Source organism: Syngnathus scovelli, chromosome 1 (genome assembly GCF_024217435.2).
Source record: "Syngnathus scovelli strain Florida chromosome 1, RoL_Ssco_1.2, whole genome shotgun sequence".
NCBI classification, from domain to species: domain Eukaryota; kingdom Metazoa; phylum Chordata; class Actinopteri; order Syngnathiformes; family Syngnathidae; genus Syngnathus; species Syngnathus scovelli.
In genome coordinates, this window is record NC_090847.1 from 18,009,840 (window position 1) to 18,028,285 (window position 18,446).

The 18,446-nt window shown below is 39.5% G+C and overlaps 2 protein-coding genes across 3 annotated transcripts; one reads left to right on the forward strand and one right to left on the reverse strand.

Moving 5' to 3' along the window:
• Positions 1–6,562: 6,562 nt before the first annotated feature.
• LOC125978389 (integral membrane protein 2A) lies at positions 6,563–10,706 on the forward strand. The gene is made up of 6 exons (XM_049735719.2): positions 6,563–6,782; positions 7,174–7,311; positions 8,241–8,426; positions 8,516–8,626; positions 8,706–8,850; positions 9,605–10,706. The coding sequence occupies exons 1-6, from the start codon at positions 6,717–6,719 to the stop codon at positions 9,697–9,699; spliced, it is 741 nt and encodes a 246-aa protein (XP_049591676.1). The 5' UTR covers positions 6,563–6,716; the 3' UTR covers positions 9,700–10,706.
• On the reverse strand, positions 9,744–17,893 carry gpr174 (G protein-coupled receptor 174). Of its 2 annotated transcripts, XM_049735708.2 has the most exons (5): positions 17,665–17,893; positions 14,852–14,929; positions 14,305–14,641; positions 13,791–13,879; positions 9,744–13,694 (listed from the first exon to the last, which is right to left on the reverse strand). In XM_049735708.2, the coding sequence occupies exons 3-5, from the start codon at positions 14,497–14,499 to the stop codon at positions 13,127–13,129; spliced, it is 852 nt and encodes a 283-aa protein (XP_049591665.1). In that variant the 5' UTR covers positions 14,500–14,641; positions 14,852–14,929; positions 17,665–17,893; the 3' UTR covers positions 9,744–13,126. The 2 variants fall into 2 exon arrangements, with proteins under 2 accessions (XP_049591665.1, XP_049591656.1); XM_049735699.2 differs by having other exon boundaries at positions 9,744–13,879; positions 17,665–17,892.
• Between the last annotated feature and the right edge of the window lie 553 nt (positions 17,894–18,446).

The window sequence follows — 18,446 nt, forward strand, 5'->3', positions numbered from 1 at the left end:
TTCTCGTTGCGTATAGCTTAAAGTACTTCTGATTCTTGATAGCCGTTGAGGAGATACTTTAAATTAGAGATTAAAGAAACGTTAATTTGAACAAAAGCATGCTATTTCAATCAAAAGCACAGTTGTTGCCCTTTTTGCCAAAGCACAGTGGAATAGAAACTCTCTAATACTCTGACACACTCACACATGCGCAAACACACACACACACACACACACACACGCACACATACAGGCATGCATGCATACACAGCTTGCCTGCCCACATGTGGTTTGTATCCATGATGACTGAATGCCTTGTGGTTTGCGCTCTATCAGGACTTTAAAAAATGATTTATGTATTAGTGGCTCCCGCCTTTATTTAGTTAATGAACCTCTCTGTCAGTGTTAATAAAGAGATGCACTATCAGTCTGGAAACACTGCACACACTAATGGATTACTGTCATGCTAAACAATAACATATCCTCCAAAGGATGCTGGTAGTGTTAATGTTCTGTTATTTTGGAGTAAAGACATGAAATAAACTGGTAAACCTTTCTTTTGAGTCAAACTAACGCTTAGGCCCCCTCCATTAATCACATTACATAAAATGTTGCCTGTCTGAAGATGAAAATGAGGAATTGAAGAATTGAAGATGGGAATGAAAAGAGCGACACACGACCACTCTGGCAGTAAACTGCGTTTATGTGACATCATTTTGTCTCCTGGATCCAATCAGGCCATCCACCGACCACTAATGGCACATGATAGATTAATGACTGGAGAGAGAAGAGAGAGAGAGAGAGAGAGAGAGAGAGAGAGAGAGAGAGAGAGAGAGAGAGAGAGAGAGAGAGAGAGAGAGAGAGAGAGAGAGAGTGTGTGTCTATCCGTGTGTGACTGTTGACTGTGTGTCGGTGTGTCTGTGGGGGTCCATAGAAGGTCTGTAATCAAACTGCTTGCAAATTAGCGCTCCATAACTACATCCTGACCAGGTCTTAGACTTCTGAAAGGCAGGAAAGTCCTCACAGACAATCAAGCAAGCACATGTGTACACATACCGCATGCACAAGCAGGCTATCACTTTCTTTCATCGCATCATAATTGTCCTTTTTTGTAAAATATTGAATTTTGACCTGGTGAGAAATAACTGTGGTGGTAAAGATGTCACATAAATGTAGTCGCACATGCATTGGAATGCTTTATCAAGGAAATTCTTTTTGAAGTTGTTTTGGGCCACATCTGTGTCATGTGTGTTGTGTGGTCTTTTAATAGTAATATTTGAAATAATACTAATACAACCACTTGATAGTAGTTAATAATAATAATAATAATTATTATTATTATTCTATTGTACTATTATTTTTATATTATTATTATTTATATTATTATTATATACATACTTACATATGTACGTACGTATGTCTGTCCGTCCATCCGTCCATCCATCCATCCATCCATCCATCCATCCATCCATCCATCCATCCATCCATCCATCCATCCATCCATCCATCCATCCATCCATCCATCCATCCATCCATCCATCCATCCAATCCATCCATCCATCCATCCATCCATCCACCCAATCATACATGTACATACATACATACATACATACATACATACATACATACATACATACATACATACATACATACATACATACATACATACATACATACATACATACATACATACATACATAGCCAACAAACAAACAATTAAATTTTCTTTACATGTACTGAATTATCATGTAATTAACTAAACTCATTTGTCGCCATGTGACATGGCAAATTTTCAGAAGTTCGACTCTTCCCTTGCTTGATTGCATGAAACTGGACAGGTCAACATGTTTCCTTTACGGATTTGCTCATTTCCTGAGTCTCAACTAGCTTATAGCCGTATCTCGACTTTTTGTGAAGCGCCACGTGTGCTGGCTATTCACTCATTTGAGACTAATTTAGGAACGACTTCACACAAACATCCAGAAAGCCGCTGTAACTGAATCCTGATCTGCGTGCTGACATCCTGCCCTCCCGACCACCAGCACCAGTACTCCTTCAATGTGGGACTACGTATTACGTTTCCCTAAGGGGTGTCAAGCATTGAGGATAAAACTTAAAGTAGAAGACATGCAGGGCTATTCAAGAGCGAAGGTAGCTTTAGAAGCCGATACTTACAGGAAAGACTCATTTGTCACCCTTGTCTGAGAGCCATATGTGACAACCCAGACTCCGTATGTGCGGTATGGATCATATAAGAGTGATACAGGGAGGTTTGTCTTTGAAGGAGCATCACTATTCGGCACCACATGTGGATAAAGATCCGTTCCCCCTCCGAGTCTCCTGCTCTCAGCAACCACAGCATCTCCTCCAAAAAAACACATGGACCTTATAGTGGTTCCACATGAAGAAATGTCAGCCATTTTATTAAGCAGAAAGCAGTCCTGAACAATTTGGCCCATGCTAATCTTTTAGTATGTTCTTGTGTCTTCATCTGACACATTCAGGCTCACATGTCTAATAATAAAACAGATGCTGGATGTGTGTGCGTGTGAGCGTGCGTGTTTGTTTGCGTGGTGAGTGATGTCATGGGCAATATCATCATCTTTTTTCACACATAGCAGCAGAGTTTTGTGGTTTGCTGACCAAGCACGCATGGAGCTTTTGTGTGTGCTGCTGCATACACATGCAAAACCAGATGTCTGTATGATGTGAATTTAATTATTTTTAGTGGACATTTCCTACATGTCACAGGGAATTGTTGGCATTCTGTACACAATTATGATGTCCACTGCATTGTGTGCACAAAAATGTAAATATTTTGGGTTTGGTCTGAAGAGGATACAAAATCTACCTAAAATGTCAGGTAGATTGATGGGGAGTGTAATCTGCTGTTAATTAGCCGAAAACTCCTTCAAGCACCAGACAGTGTCTGGTCTTGTCACTTCTCTGTCACTCCCTTCCATCCTTCTTCCATTTTCTCATCAATTCAACCACCTTTTCTTCTTGCCTTCCTCTGTTGTGTGGGGTGCTGACAAGCCATCAGGATTAAACTGTAAGAGGATACACACATAAAGATAGTCGGTCTGATTTTAATTAAATTGTAAGAGGACACACGCATAAAGATAGTTGGTCTGATTTTGATTTAAATCCCTCTCTGCTCACACTTAAATAAACAAATCTGATTTGATCTAATGAGCAATTTGACCCCACCCAAGCTGCTTGAGAAACGGGTCGGCCGATAGTTGTTAATGTTAAAAATGTTCTATCAATTCAAAGATCCTGTTTGTTGAGGTCAATAACAAGGACATCTCAACCATAGACTCCGTGATTTTGAAGGAACTAATTTAACCCTTGTGTACGTACACGTGTATAATTTCAACATCTTAATCATGGAATCCATAGCAGTGACATCTTTGCTATCGCCCACAACCTTAAAGTGGACATCAACCCACAAATTGTCTCTACAATAATATGTTGTGTGTGCCCTCACTAATCTAATCACGGCATTCTGATTAATATTGCATTTGTGGAATATAAATTGAGGAGCAAAACTTACACATTTTTATGCCTGCCAGACAGCGGCAATTTTGCCGCTTGCTGTCGGCTGAAAATGACATCATCAGCTTCAGAAAACTGGTGAGCCATGAGCGGTTGTGACCTGAGACTGGCAACTGTGTTTTCCTTTTCAGTCGACAGCAAGTGGCAAAAAGGCCGATAATTGAGATGGATAAATACAGGTGGAGTTTGCCTGTTCGTATTCCACAAACGAAACATTAATCAAAACACAAAACACAGATTATCTTTGTGTGTAGGCCGTTTTAATTTTTTTTTTACGTTTTTTATGTTTTACTATTACTGTTAATGTTGGAGCTTTGTCTTGCGGTGTGTGTGTGTGTGTGTGTGTGTGTGTGCGTGTGTGTGTGTGTGTGTGTGTGTGTGTGTGTGTGTGTGTGCGTGTGTGTGTGTGTGTGAGTGCGTGCAAGTGTGCGAGTGTGTCCATGAATACATGTGTGGGCAAGTTCTCAGATCAAACATAGCGTAAGACGAGCCCATAAACAAGGCTTCGGGACCATTTAGGATTATTGGCGAAAGTGGTAGGGGCTAAGAGGAGAAGAACTTGGGTACAGAAATCAGCTGGTCTGTTTATGTACCTTTCAGTGGTGATTACCGGTCCAATCTGTCTGTTTAACAGAGGAAATATCATAGCCTGGTGGAGTGCGTGTGTTCGTGGGAGATTCTGATGGTTGCATTTTATATAAGAACTGGAGAGATGCCACACTTTTGCAAGGAATTAGAGCGTCGGTGGAGCAATAAGTGTTTATTTATTCATACGTACAGCCTAACTAAGCCCACAGAGTGTAAGCAGAGGACCACCACAGACCAGGGAATTGAGTATGTGTCAGACATATACATACTGTAGTGCCATGACTCGAGCCAGTGGTTCCACACAGTGCAGTGAAAGCTGTTTCTTTGGGCAGCAAGAATACTGACAAGTCGTGGCCAGGAGACAGCACTTTTGCCAGTTCAGTTTACAGAGTGGCGTAGTCCCAGAGATGAATAGGGAGTATTATGCTCACGAAGTGGTTGTTTAAATTCATTAAAGTGCACAATTAACTCTTTTTTGTTTGTTTGTTGCTCTTGCGTACATTGCTGCTTTAGTTAAACAGAATGGATAAATAGTAGTTGTAGAAAGTAGTAAACAAAACAATGTATGGATGCTGTGTCACCCTAAATGGATGTATATGTATCTACAGTATTAATTTCAGTTCTATTTGGGTGATTTTTTGTTTGTTTATTTGTTTGTTTGTTTGTTTTAGTGGCTGCAACAACAAATAGTGGGATTAAAAGTAAAAGTGCATGCTCAGATAGGGGGGAAAAAACATCCAATCACAGTTTTTGTTTTATCAGCATATTGAAACTTTTATCATACATTTAATGAATACATAGAAATTAATGCAGACTGGCAGTGGAATAAATGAAGCAGAAAATTGTCAATACGATCATGTTTTTTTAAAATTTAATATTATAATAATTCATACTTCGTGCACCCATTTTCAAGAACATTGTGACCTAGTCGCCAGTCAGCAGATTGTCCAGTGCATGAAAAGTCTGATCTACTCTGCCGAGTCATGTGTCATTGAGTCCTCTTCACGCATCTTGCCTCCAGTACAATTCAAATGGTTTTACTACGGCTGAATGTGAATGTTTTATGGTGGGCGGATGTATTCTTTGTGGGCACTTTGAGAGTGTTAAAGAAAAGTGGGCGTCATATATATCTCATCATCATCATTATTATTAATCCTAATTTTTGATAGCAGATTGACAGTTATTCTACTGTCATGTATTGCAGTCCCGAATACAGGAGGTGACTGTTAAAATAAATAACAGTAGAGTCCATGTAGAATTCCCACACCACCCACTGTTATCTTTCCATAATATACTGATATCCTGGGTGCATTATAAAATAAGAATAAAATAATGGCATACTTCCTGCCACTTTAATGTTGAAAATGAATTTAGAATGAAATTGGAAATTATTTAGTGTAGCTGAGCAGAATATTATACATTTATGCATTGACATTTTTTTCCTTACATATTTCACATTAAGCAAACAGCCTTTTCACCAATACAATACATAATAAATGTTTAAACACATCATTATATTTTAATTCTTTTTAATATGTTACACATACACAGGTATTTCCACAACATTAGCCACAAAAGAAAAACTCCAAAATATGGACACATAAGTGTATGCATATGTCCTTGGCCGCATTGTAGTCATAGTTTCCTGCGGAGGGCCAATATGAAATAAAATAAATAATAAAAATAAATGTATGAACGCCTCACATTATATACAACGTAAGCTACAAAACAAATAATTCATTTTCAAATCAGACTAGTGAAAACTTATAATTTACAATTTTAGTAATGACATGAATTTGATGCAAATATGCCTTCGTGGGCCACATAAAATTATGTGGTGGGCCGTATTTGGCCCCCGGGCCTTGAGTTTGACACCAGTGCTCTACATGATACATAGACACATTTAATTATTAACTGATGAACATAGACGCAAATGACATGACTTTGGCTCACAGCAGAGTAACTGTTTGAAGTTTCGGTGAAGTTATAAACACAACTTGGTTGAACAAACTGATTGAAAGAAACATTTTGCTCAATGACATATTCACGTAAACATCCAGGAGCTTCGCATGCATTACAGACAAGCTTTCTGCTTTTCTCTGTAATTATTCCTTTCGACGCGCGAGTCTTCTAATGAAAAATCTGCGCCTTATGTCAATTGAGAAACACTGCGAGTGTCTTGTACATTGTTGTCATTTTGTGGGTTAAACGTTTTCATTGGAAACCACAAGGAGGCGCCAAATACAACAAAAACATTAAAAATCATATTAAGATACATATAACGCAACGGGCGTGGCGACTGATAACACTTTGTTGTTCAACTACCAGTATGACGAATATTGTTCTAATTAGCAGCAGAGTGCTCGTATGTACGTTCATTATTCATTGTGAAATGAAAGAGAATCAGAAGCTGCCATTTTTAATCCCAGCGAGCCTCCCACGGCCACCGGAAGTGCTGCATATTAGGTTGAGGCTGCAAAGTGCGTCACAGAACAGAGCTTGTGAGAATTAACACTCCAGTCCAACAGTCCGGCACCGATAGCAACGCATATTTACTTCTTCTTTTTGGAATACAACGTGTTTGTGGCGTGATGGTGAAGATCGCTTTCAACCCGGCTCTGGCGCAGAAAGCTCTCGTCAAGGAGCCCGTTGTGAAGGTGAGCGACAGTGTGTGCGTAGAAGTAACTGTTAGCAGGCCTGTACGTACTCGCTCTGTTGCATTTCCACCCTGTGCAAACAGTAGTTGGTTGCAAACATATTTGCACCCGGTGCATCGCGTCTGTTCCATGAAGATGACGCCGAATTCTATGACGAATAAGAGGGCAGTGTTTTCTGATTCATGTGTGCGTGTACGATGAATAACCTAAGTGCATCTTTTCCGTTTGTGTGTGTGTGTGTGTGTGTGTGCGTGCGCGCGCGCGCGTATGTGTGTGTACGTGTTTTTTTTTGTGTGTGTGCGTGTGCGTGTACGTGTTTGTTTTTGTGTGGGTGTGCGTGCGTGTGTGGGTGTGCGCGCGTGTGTGCGTGCGTGTGTGTGCGTGTGTATAGGACCCCGAGCTCGCTACTGCTCCGGTGGGCATCGCTGGCTCCACAGGTCGTTGTTTGGTCACTCTGCTGGGCATTGCCTTCATCCTCAGTGGACTCATCGTCGGGGGTGCATGCCTCTATCGCTATTTCACTCCAAAGGTAAATCTATCTATCTATCTATCTATCTATCTATCTATCTATCTATCTATCTATCTATCTATCTATCTATCTATCTATCTATCTTCATAATTTACACTTAAATTCTTTCCCACTCGATTGCAGGAGGTACGGTTGGGCATTCATCCACCCGTTTATTATTTCAGTGCATTTATTTTTATTGTTGTTTTTGTTTAGTGTACCTTCATTTGCCAATGTAAATTGTGTGCCTCGGCTCATTCAAGGATAAGAAACAGACTTGCATAAAAAGCCTCTGCTCAGTTAATTGTGGTTTGGCTCCCCCTGGTTGCTTATTATGAAGGCATAGAGCTACAGTTAAGAGACAATTTTACTAAAATAAAGTTTTACATATTGGAGAATAAAGTAGTACATTTTCTAGATTTAAATCGTGAAATCTCAAAAATAAAGTTTTATTTATTTACGAGCCTTTTTGGTTGGTGGCCTGTGCAACGTTGGAGCGAGCCTGCCTAAACCACCAGTATATTTATGATATAGTATGATGTTTCAAATTAATGAATATTTCCTATTTAGGGTATTATTTAAGCCTTAAAGACAATATTGCTTCTGTGTTTTTAATTTATTCACAGTTCTATGTTTTTCCATAGTCTGTATTAATGTTTACTTAACAATTTCTGGGCTTTATATATTGTTCCAGTTATTACTTATAAAAGGATTTAACTTGATGCTCAAATGTGTGCAGCATGGAAAAAAGATGGTGATCAATTTAAGTGTGGATAAAACTCAAACTGCCTATTATTTTCTGTTTTCAATCACGTTTTTAATGTCCAGCAAAACAATTCCCTGCTGCTCTTCCACTTGGATAATGTGGGCTAAAAAGTCAAGTCCAAATCCTGCTCCAGCCCATTTTTTCCCCTTTAGAAATGAAGTTTGCTCTTGCCTGTGTCGTTTAGAGGCTGTATCATGGCGCCATGCAGTTCAGCGACATGTCAACCGTTGGCAATGCAGAGAGGCAGCCTTACTATCTCCCCCGGGTGGAGGAAGAAGTGGAGATTACTGACAGCATGGCTGTCATCAGCGTCCCACCTCCCCGTTTCAGGCCCGGAGACCCTGCTTACATCCTCCATGACTTCAACAGGGTGAGCGAGGGATACAAGTCATGCAGGGAAGGTGCCTGAGCTGGATTTTGATAACCATCTGATACATGCCTGTGTTTTTGTGCCAGCAGAAGCTTACAGCATATCTGGACTTGACTCTGAAGACTTGCTTTGTGATTCCCCTAAACACTTCGGTGGTGCTGCCTCCTCAAGATCTCATTGACCTCTTCTCACAGCTGATGGTGAGTTTGATAAAACTTGATCCTGTTAATTAAATCGTGTGGGATGCAATTAAACCAAATTCTTGTGATTCTGTCCAAGTCCGGCTCGTACCGTAGCTACCTGGTGCAAGAGGACCTAGTGGTGACTGAGCGCATTGAGGACATCAAGCCTCTGGGCTCCTACATCCGCAGACTGTGCGCTGGCAAAGAAACCTACAAAATGGAGCGTCGTGCCAGCCTCCCAGGTCTGAACGTAATCTTTTTTTTTTTTTTCTCAGCGTTAAGAAAGCATTTTTTTTTTTAACAAGGTTGCTTCTACTTTCAGCAGTTTTATATTCATTCATGCTCTTTTGTTGATTGTAGAAGAGTCATAATAGTATTGTCCATTATTGAGGAGTTGTATAAAATAATATCCAACAGTCATAAGCAGCATCCTAAACATGACGAGATGTTCTCTCTTAGGGCAAACGGCTTTCATTTTTTTGCCATGCGGGATGAAAGAGGCTATAGGCAGACGCATGCACACACACACGCGCACACACACCGTGTGTAATGAAATAAAAACAGTGTGGGACATTAGCATTGCAGGCTGTAGTACTGAGAGGTGTACAGCACAGTTAGATTCTTTTAGCAAACAGGATCAAGACAAAAAAATGAGCAGCAGACTTGGAGAATTGGGAGCAAGGAAGTTGGAATATCTTGTGAGTGGATTAAATTGTTTACAACTATCTAAGCGACACCCATGATAGCATTTAGAAGCCAACGCAACCACTGTCAGTCAATAGATTGACTGGCAATTCCAGTCAGTCAATAAAAACTTTACTAACCATTGCATGGTAATATTTTTGACAATATATAATATATACGGAAATGTGTACGAATTGTTAGGGAAACAAAGTTCTGTAGGGTACCAGCTCTGTGAATGAAAATCTACTGTATGTTAGCATGGCTAAACGTCTTCGTCTGGAGGTGACACAAAGGCATTATCATGTCTTCCAGGTGGAGGCATCCAGAAGCGCTCAGCAGAGGAGTGCTTCACCTTTCATCATTTTGAAAACCGGTTCGTAACTGAGACTCGGATCTGCAAGGCTTGATGGGAGCGTTGTCCGAGTGTGATAGTGATAACGTGAGCGACGGAGGCAGAGAGATGGTGGGAGGAGGTGACAAAGGGAACAGGCTTCAGCTGAAACGTTAACAGTTGTATTTAAGTGCATCTCCAGAATTGGTTTGCATTCTTTGCTTTAACCCTCAGTGATGTGTTTTAGTCTCCTCTGCTACATTCCCTTAAACCTCTAATGGTCTTAGATTTCAACTATTAACCCACCGTCTTGTGCAAAAAAACAAAAAACAGACCTGCGTCCTCCAGCTAACTGAGGATTTACAAACCATTTGTTTCCTGCTTTGAGTTTCTGTAGCTGCCTTCAAACTCCTTGTTGTTATTCTGTATTTCAACATCTATATTACAGCAGACCTGTATGTGTTAATTGGCCTACTGTCACACACAGTTGTAAAGCTACTCGTATACTTATGAGATGTAAAGTATACCATTGTGGGTTTTGTCATGTAGTAGTATGATAGCACACATTACCTTAGACATGTTCCAGTGTCTTTACATAGAAGCACAAATCCAGAAGGCACGTCCCTGATGTCTCTGCTGGACTGCAGTCGTAGAATGTTTATTTCATGACAACATACCTGAGAACAGTGTAGGTTCATAAATGACCTGTGTGTTAAACCTTATTTGCGTTTTAAATTCCCCAATGTTATGACATATATTTTGTTCTGGTAATAATCTGAATTATAATCTCATTTATGTTGTAAAATTATGGAAAGAAATCCTTGGGTATGGTCCAATTTTTCAAAAATCACATTTATTTTGAATTTCTTGAAGATATAAATATGCTTTTTATAAGTGCCCCAGTGGTACCGACTACTAATGGCATTCTTACATGATGTCTGTCCAGAAAGACACTCAAACATGAAGGGTATTTGGAAATGTTTGGCCTATTTTTTTTTTCCCCAAACAATATATGATTATTGAGCAACGTGTACAGCCATTTAACAGATCTCACTTTGGTGATTAAAGCTGACTTTAACTTTCGTTTCATGTGTTTGTTCGTCATTATTTTCCAAATAAAAGAAGCGTTTTGGAAAGTGATAATAACCACTTCATTGCCCTCTTAACAATCATTAGTTATACACTGTGCAGAATTATTGGGCAAATTGTACTTTTGAGGATTAATTTAGTCTTTGAACAACTACTGCTCTTGGTCAACCAAAATGTTAATTAACTTTAAACTTTAATATGCAAGACAGTAAAACAGATTCTGGCTTTCTTGGTAAAAAATTTGTGTGCCAATTATTAGGCAAATATTAGTGTGCAGAATTATTTCACAACTAAAGTAAAAATAGAAAATGTTCCAACTCACTTGCATATTTTCATTTGTTAAAGTGAGAATAATAGCTAAAAATTTACAAATTAACAACAACAAAAAAAAACTGACTGGTCTGGCCACTCTTCTTTGTAATAACAGATATAAGACTTCCATCCATGGAGTCTGTCAGCTTCTTGATCTGTTGACGATTAATGTTTTGTGCCGCAACAATCAACAAACTGTTATTTTCCTGCATAAAAATCTTCTTGAAACATGCACATTTTTTACTGTACCACTGCTTGATAGTGTTGGCTCGTGAGTGAACGATTCGTTCAAATGAACGAATCTTCAGTGAACGAGAGTGACCGAATCACTCTAGCGGGCGTTAGATGGAGTCAGTGACGTAACTTCCCGTTCACGAACGAGTCGTGAATTTATTATTATTATCCATCCATCCATTTTCTGAACCGCTTAGTCCCCACGGGGGTCGCGGGCGTGCTGGAGCCTATCCCAGCCGTCATCGGGCAGTAGGCGGGGGACACCCTGAACCGGTTGCCAGCCAATCGCAGGGCACACAGAGACAAACAACCATTCGCACTCGCACTCACACCTAGGGACAATTTGGAGTGCTCAATCGGCCTACCAAGCATGTTTCTGGGATGTGGGAGGAAACCGGAGTGCCCGGAGAAAACCCACGCGGGCTCGGGGAGAACATGCAAACTCCGCACAGGGAGGGCCGGAGGTGGAATCGAACCCGCACCCTCCTAACTGTGAGGCGGACGTGCTACCCAGTGCGCCACCGAGCCGCCTATTATTATTATTATTATTATTATTATTATTATTATTATTATTATTATTATTATTATTATTGTTATTATTATTATTATTTTAATAAACATTTATGTTAAAACGTGTCTAGTTTTTAATTCCTTGTTTTTATACTCGCCTATTAAAACATAAAAATCAGACATTTGGTTAACAGCTTTATATGACAATATGTATATGTGTTTTACGTTGTTATATGAGTTGGTGCCCCCCAAAATAACAAATGTCGGCATTTTTTCAGCCTTTTATTAAAACACAAACACATTCGGTATAATAACACCATCAACTACAAGCCAACAAATACAAAATTAAAACATCAATGTCGGCATAACGTGTGTGTGTGGGGGAATTCAATGAACGATTCGTTTGAACGAATATTTTGAGTGAACTGATTTTAAAGATTCAGTTCACCTAAAATAACTGGAATGCACATCACTACTGCTTAAAGAAATTGTCTTGTAAAAACTGGCAGTTGGTTATTTTGAATTATTTTTTGCTTTACTTTAATTTATGTTAATTTCAAGTCTACATTTTGTGGAGCTCTGTGGCCGTTACTGATCCAGCCATGTGTCCAGCTGGTCCGTCAAGAGTCACTCTCATCTCATAAGATCTTTGAAAAGTCTGTCTTCTGATATTTCCTGGGCCAGTCTTCACATTTCAACATGTGTGTTTTGTTCAGTGGTGGACAGCCTTCCGTACCTTGGCCCTGTCTCTGAGCACTAAACGCTTGGTACCTCTGGGCACTCCAGATATAGTGAATTTCCTGAATATGGTAGCACTGAGGGATAATGGGTTCCTGGATAGCTTCACATTTCAGTCTTATTAACTCTTTGGCAGTTAATTTGCACCTTTTTTTTTCCTCAACACGTTTCTTGCAACATTATTGACTATTTGCAATGAAACGTTTGATGGTTCTATGGTCACACCCCAATATCTTAACAATTTCAAGAGTACTGCATCCCTCTGAAAAACCTTTTACAGACTTTTCAGAGTCACTTAAATGTTTTTTCGCCTCATTTTGCCAGAGGAAAACCAGCTGCTTACTAACTATGCACACTGATATCAGGTATTGATCTGCTGAGGGCTCACCATCCCTCATATCACAAATACACATCACTTGATATGCTTGTATTGAGTAAGCAGTCAAGCTTATACAGCATGGAGTTGGAAAATATGCATAAAATAGGGTCAAAATACACACTTGGTATGTAATTTACAGCTCTCTTTTCTTCTCAAAGTGCAAACATCCATGAGGATTAGTGGTTTCAGTTACTAGCCCTTCAAAAAAAGTCATTAACACCAAGTCCTCCACTTGGGACATTCACCTGCTTAAATTCCCTCGCTCTGGTATATCTGGCTTGCTCAGTTGCCTCCAGAATTCCTTTGTTGTGAAGTAATACATGATGGGATCCAGGGTGCAGTTGAGGCTAGCCAAGCAAAGTGTGACAGGGTGACATATCAGGATCAGGTCCTTCAGGGTGCAACTGCTCAACGAGTTGGCCTTTGCCAAGAAGTCCAAGGGCATAGTGATGTGATAAGGCGCAAAGCACACTAAGAAGACAATGGTACAGCTTAGCACCATCCTCAAGGCTCTCCGCTTCTCACCCTGGTCAGGAATGGTCCCGGTAGTCCTCATCCGAAGGCTCCCTGCTGTCAGGCAAGTGCAGGCGAGGACCACGGTGAAAGGGATGATGAAACCGAGAAGTTCGCCTATGATCAAGATAACCCAGGCTGCTGAGGTGCTGACCATATGCATGGGCAGCTCTGAGAAACACACCATGCCCGGGGTCACAAGGTCATCATCAAGGTTTCTCAGCAGAGGGAAGACCAGACAGCCCAGGCAAACCAAGAGCCACCCCAGGATGCATACGACCAGGTCCACCTTTCGCCTGGAGGTGTTGTACCTTAGCGGCCGCATAATGAGTTCGCAGCGGCGCACGCTTACACACACCAGAAAGTAGATGGAAGCGTACATGTTGACGTACTTCAGATAGAAACAGATCATACAGAGCGTATGACCAAATGGCCAGTTGTAGTTTAGGTAATAGTAGATCCTCAGAGGCAGAGAAAGAACCTGACAAAAGAGGTAGCAGACATTAGAATAATCATGTCTCATATCCAGGAGGTACAAAATGGGTAGACGATTTATGGGTGAAGCTCAAAAAGGTGTTATGTGCTCTGTTATGCATGACAAATTATGGTACGCATAAGCATTTTTAAAGATTTCCACAGGTAATTATAGGCAATTTTAAGATCGCAGGGCACACAGAGATAAACAATCATTCGCACTCACACCTACGGACAATTTGGAGTGCTCAATCGGCCTACCAAGCATGTTTTGGGGATGTGGGAGGAAACCGGAGTGCCTGGAGAAAACCCACGCGGGGAGAACATGCAAACTCCACACAGGGAGGGTCGGAGGTGGAATAGAACATGTACCCTCCTAACTGTGAGGCAAATGTGGGCTCAAACATAGAGAAACAATTAAAAGGACTTTACCTGCAGCAGGTCAGCCACAGCCAGATTCATCATGAACACCACCGCCTTTTTAGTTTCTCGGATATAGAGCCTGAACACCCATAATGCCAGGATGTTCCCTAGCAACCCCGGCACAAGGATGACACTATACACCACTGCATAAAGACGGTGCTGATACATCCGCAACTCCCCTGAGTTTTGGCAACTGCCATTCATTATTATTATTATTTTTTTATACCAGACACGTTTGTACTGTGGATCAGTTCTGAGCTTGTATCAGGTATGAGGGCATTGTCCACTGATGGGGGTGTCCATGGCTGCCATGGTCAGGATGAGCTCATACTTGTAGCCATCAGGTCTTCAGAAGTACCCCAGACAAAAAACAAAAACACATTTCTTATTTTAACTAAATGTCAGCGTTCCAAATGCAACGCAGGGCAGTCTCAATAGGTAAGAGAAAAGTGAATCAACTTCACATGGGTTTAACTACGATCGCGTCATATCTACCTCCCACATTGTGGAAGCAAAATGTACATCAGCATTTGTATTTGTCTCTTCAAGTACTTACCGCACATATAATAGCTTTAAAGCTTGCTGTATGCGTTAGTCCGTCAGCCTCTAATAGTCGTGTTGCACCGAAGACAGCCTGTTGATGAGAAAGCGAAACTTACTTGTTCACAGAAAACACAGGCAGGCGCATTTACACCTGTGCCAGTCTATGTGCAAAACATATCAGATAACAGAAGCTGCGGTGGTTATTCACAACGTGTACAAAGCCACAGGGACGTTGATGCTGCACAAGTTGCATGTTCACACGCATGCCTGTGACAAACGTCTCAGTCAAAAGCATTAGTGAAACAAGTAGAGTAGGCAAACATATTTAGATGTGAGGTTGACCTACTAGCCTGTCATGAGCAAGACTTTGCATCAAAAACCTGCACATAAGGTAAGTATTGGGGCTTGTCAGGAAGGCCCTCAGACTGGGGTCACAAAAAGTTACATCTGTAATCTCAAACTACAAGCTATACCTGCTCAGAGGCACTTGAGTTGATTGTTGGTACTTTTAATTATTGTAACTTGGTAAAGACTCCAAGGACACATGAACATGTTGCATTTCCTATTGGAATATTTTTGTTCATACGTACGTTCAATAAACAAACAAATGGCTATATTTAGAGAGTCAGATGTTTTTTATTATGGCGCTGCCGTGAGCGGCTGGCTCCCTGCTGCGATGTCTCTTTTCTCCCTTTTTATCCTTCTTTCCTCCTTTCTCTTTGTCTGTGATGTGATGTTGGCCTACAGCAATGTTGGAGACGTTCTCATTCTAACTGGAGTATTTTTCAGCAACCCAAATGTCACAGCACCTGCCCAAGTTATTTGAATATGGGGAAATTCCCACAGTGATGCTCTTCCGAAAATAGAACGAGGTTTCCAGCAAAACACAGACCACATTTAAGTAGAAGACATGGAAATGTTCTATTCATTTCTTATTAATAGTAACTTTAAATTTTTTCCTGTGATTTCAATTGGTTATTTTTTGGTAACTCGGTTAATATGCCCAATTGTCACTATTTACAGCGCTTTACTTTGCATACAAAGGAGGAAAAGCTGACTTACATATTCTCCATTAAGAGATTAACTTTTTCACACGGGCCCCTCACCTGCTGCTTTTGCTTTAGGTTCGATGCTGTAGGTCTTCTGATCAACATTCTGCAGTTACATAAATTCTGTACCTCAAAGATTTTGAATACCAGGTTAAAACAAATAAACACCTGCCAAAATCTTTATAAATGTGAAGCCAAAAGCTATTTAACCAAGTGGATACCAAGATCTTGATATTCGAACTACATGCATTGTATAAAGTAAAATATCTTATAAACCAAACATCATTATATTCCTTGTACTGCTCCTTCATACTCCCATACATTATGTACTGTGTGGAGGTGTGGGGCAACACATACAAAACAAACACAGATCCAATCTACATTCTACAAAAAAAAAGCAATACGACTTGTAAATAATGTTGATTACAGAGAACCATCTAACCCTCTTTTTGTAAAACTGAATGCACTGAAATACAATGATCTAGTCGATTTTAAAACCATCCAACTCATGTACAAGATAAAAAATAATCAATTACCAAACAGTATCCAGAGGTTGTTTGAGTGGAGGGAAAGTACCTATTATTTAAGAGGAACACTTATGTTTAAAAGAGATTTGGTGAGAACAACTTTAAAGTTGCATTGTATAACAGCTAAAGGTGTGGAATTATGGAACACCAGCAGTGACGAACTAAAGAATTGTAGTACTTTACCTCAGTTTGAAAAAATGTATAAAGGCAAAATACTGATGGGATACCGTAACATGCTGTGAGGTGTTTAAAGTGCTTTTGTATTTATCTAAAGGAGGTGTATGTATGTATAAGTGTGTGTATGTATAATATATATATATATATATATATATATATATATATATATATATATATATATATATATATATATATATATATATATATATATATGTATGTATGTATGTATGTATGTATGTATGTATGTATGTATGTATGTATGTATGTATATGTATATATGTGTGTAGTATGTATGTATGAATGTATGTATGTATGTATGTATGTATGTATGTATGTATGTATGTATGTGTATATATATATATATATGTGTGTATGTATGTATGTGTACATGCATGTATATATGTATGTATATATATGTATGTATATATATATATGTATGTATATGTACGTGTATATGTGTGTATGTGTATGTATGTATATGTATATATATATATATGTATATCTTTAACATATCTGAAAATGGACAAATCTTGACGGAATCAAGCAAACATGTGGTTACAAGGGGTAGAGCTAGATAAGCCTAGGATTCCTTCTACTCCCTTTTGAACAAATAAGATTTTATGATAAAGTGAAAATTTATAACGCAATGTCTTTTTTTTCTTTTCTTTCTTTTCTATTGTACTATGGAGTTCTTATTTTCAGTATTTTTTACTTTCTTTTCTTGTATTTCTTTAAATGTTCGAAATAAACAAATAAACAAATACAATACTGAGTCCAACCTGGCAAATAGTTAATCATTTTTCTGTCGGTAGAATAAATGTACACGGCATCCATTTGTCCTAACGTGTCAGTCTGTCTAACTGTCTTCGCACACACACACACACACACGCGCACACGGACACGCACACACACAAACACACACATGCACTGCCACTCCACATAACTCACATTCCTCACATTGGAATAACAAAGCATTCTCTATGACGGATTGCGCCACATGCCTAGCATCCTTGCAGCTGTCACACTTTTTCTTCAGTAGTCGTCTTCATATTAAACCAATTATAATAACTCACCTCTGTCTTGAAGCCGTGTTACATCACAAAGAGAGGAAACAGGTCAAATTATCAGTTGTCCCCTCCTTTCTTCATGCTGTAATTCACTTTCGATGTTTGAGTTTATTTTGGTATTTTGTTCCGAAACTTGTTTTTGTTCAGGTATCACGATTTCCTGTTGCTACGGTCTAACAATGTTCTCTGTATGTGTCTCTGCCTTAGTCTGTCCCGCCAGAGGCTTTTGGCCCACACAGAGCTTCCTGTGAGTGAGGGGGATGTGTTTTACAAAAATGTATAACGCATTGTCTGTTCAAAGGCACATCTTTCAAATTACTGTATATTTTCAATTGTAAAACCTGGGGAAATGGAAATTGAAGTTGAGCTGACATATTCTGGTCAATTGCACAATTGTTCTTTTACATGTTTTTTTTTTTTTTTAATAGAAACCATCTAACTATGAAGTGCTGAAATTTAAGTTGCAGAGGAGGCCATTTCTGGTGAAGTCAGAAATACATGCACAATTTGTCCCACCTTGTATCAGATTGTGAGTACTGAAAGCCTGTATGATAAAAAAAAAAAAAAAAAAAAAAAAAAAAAGAAGCGGTTTATGGTTTTGAACAGCTGCTGCCAACTGTCACCAACTTGACAGGAAGTAAGATTTTGATCAATCGGACAATAATATGCAGTACATATACTGCTTGCACACAGCATTATGGCAACCTGGAAAATGAAATGAGATTCATGTTAAGAGCAGCATCAAAAGATGAACGTTTACTAAGAGTGATATTATTGAACATCATTAT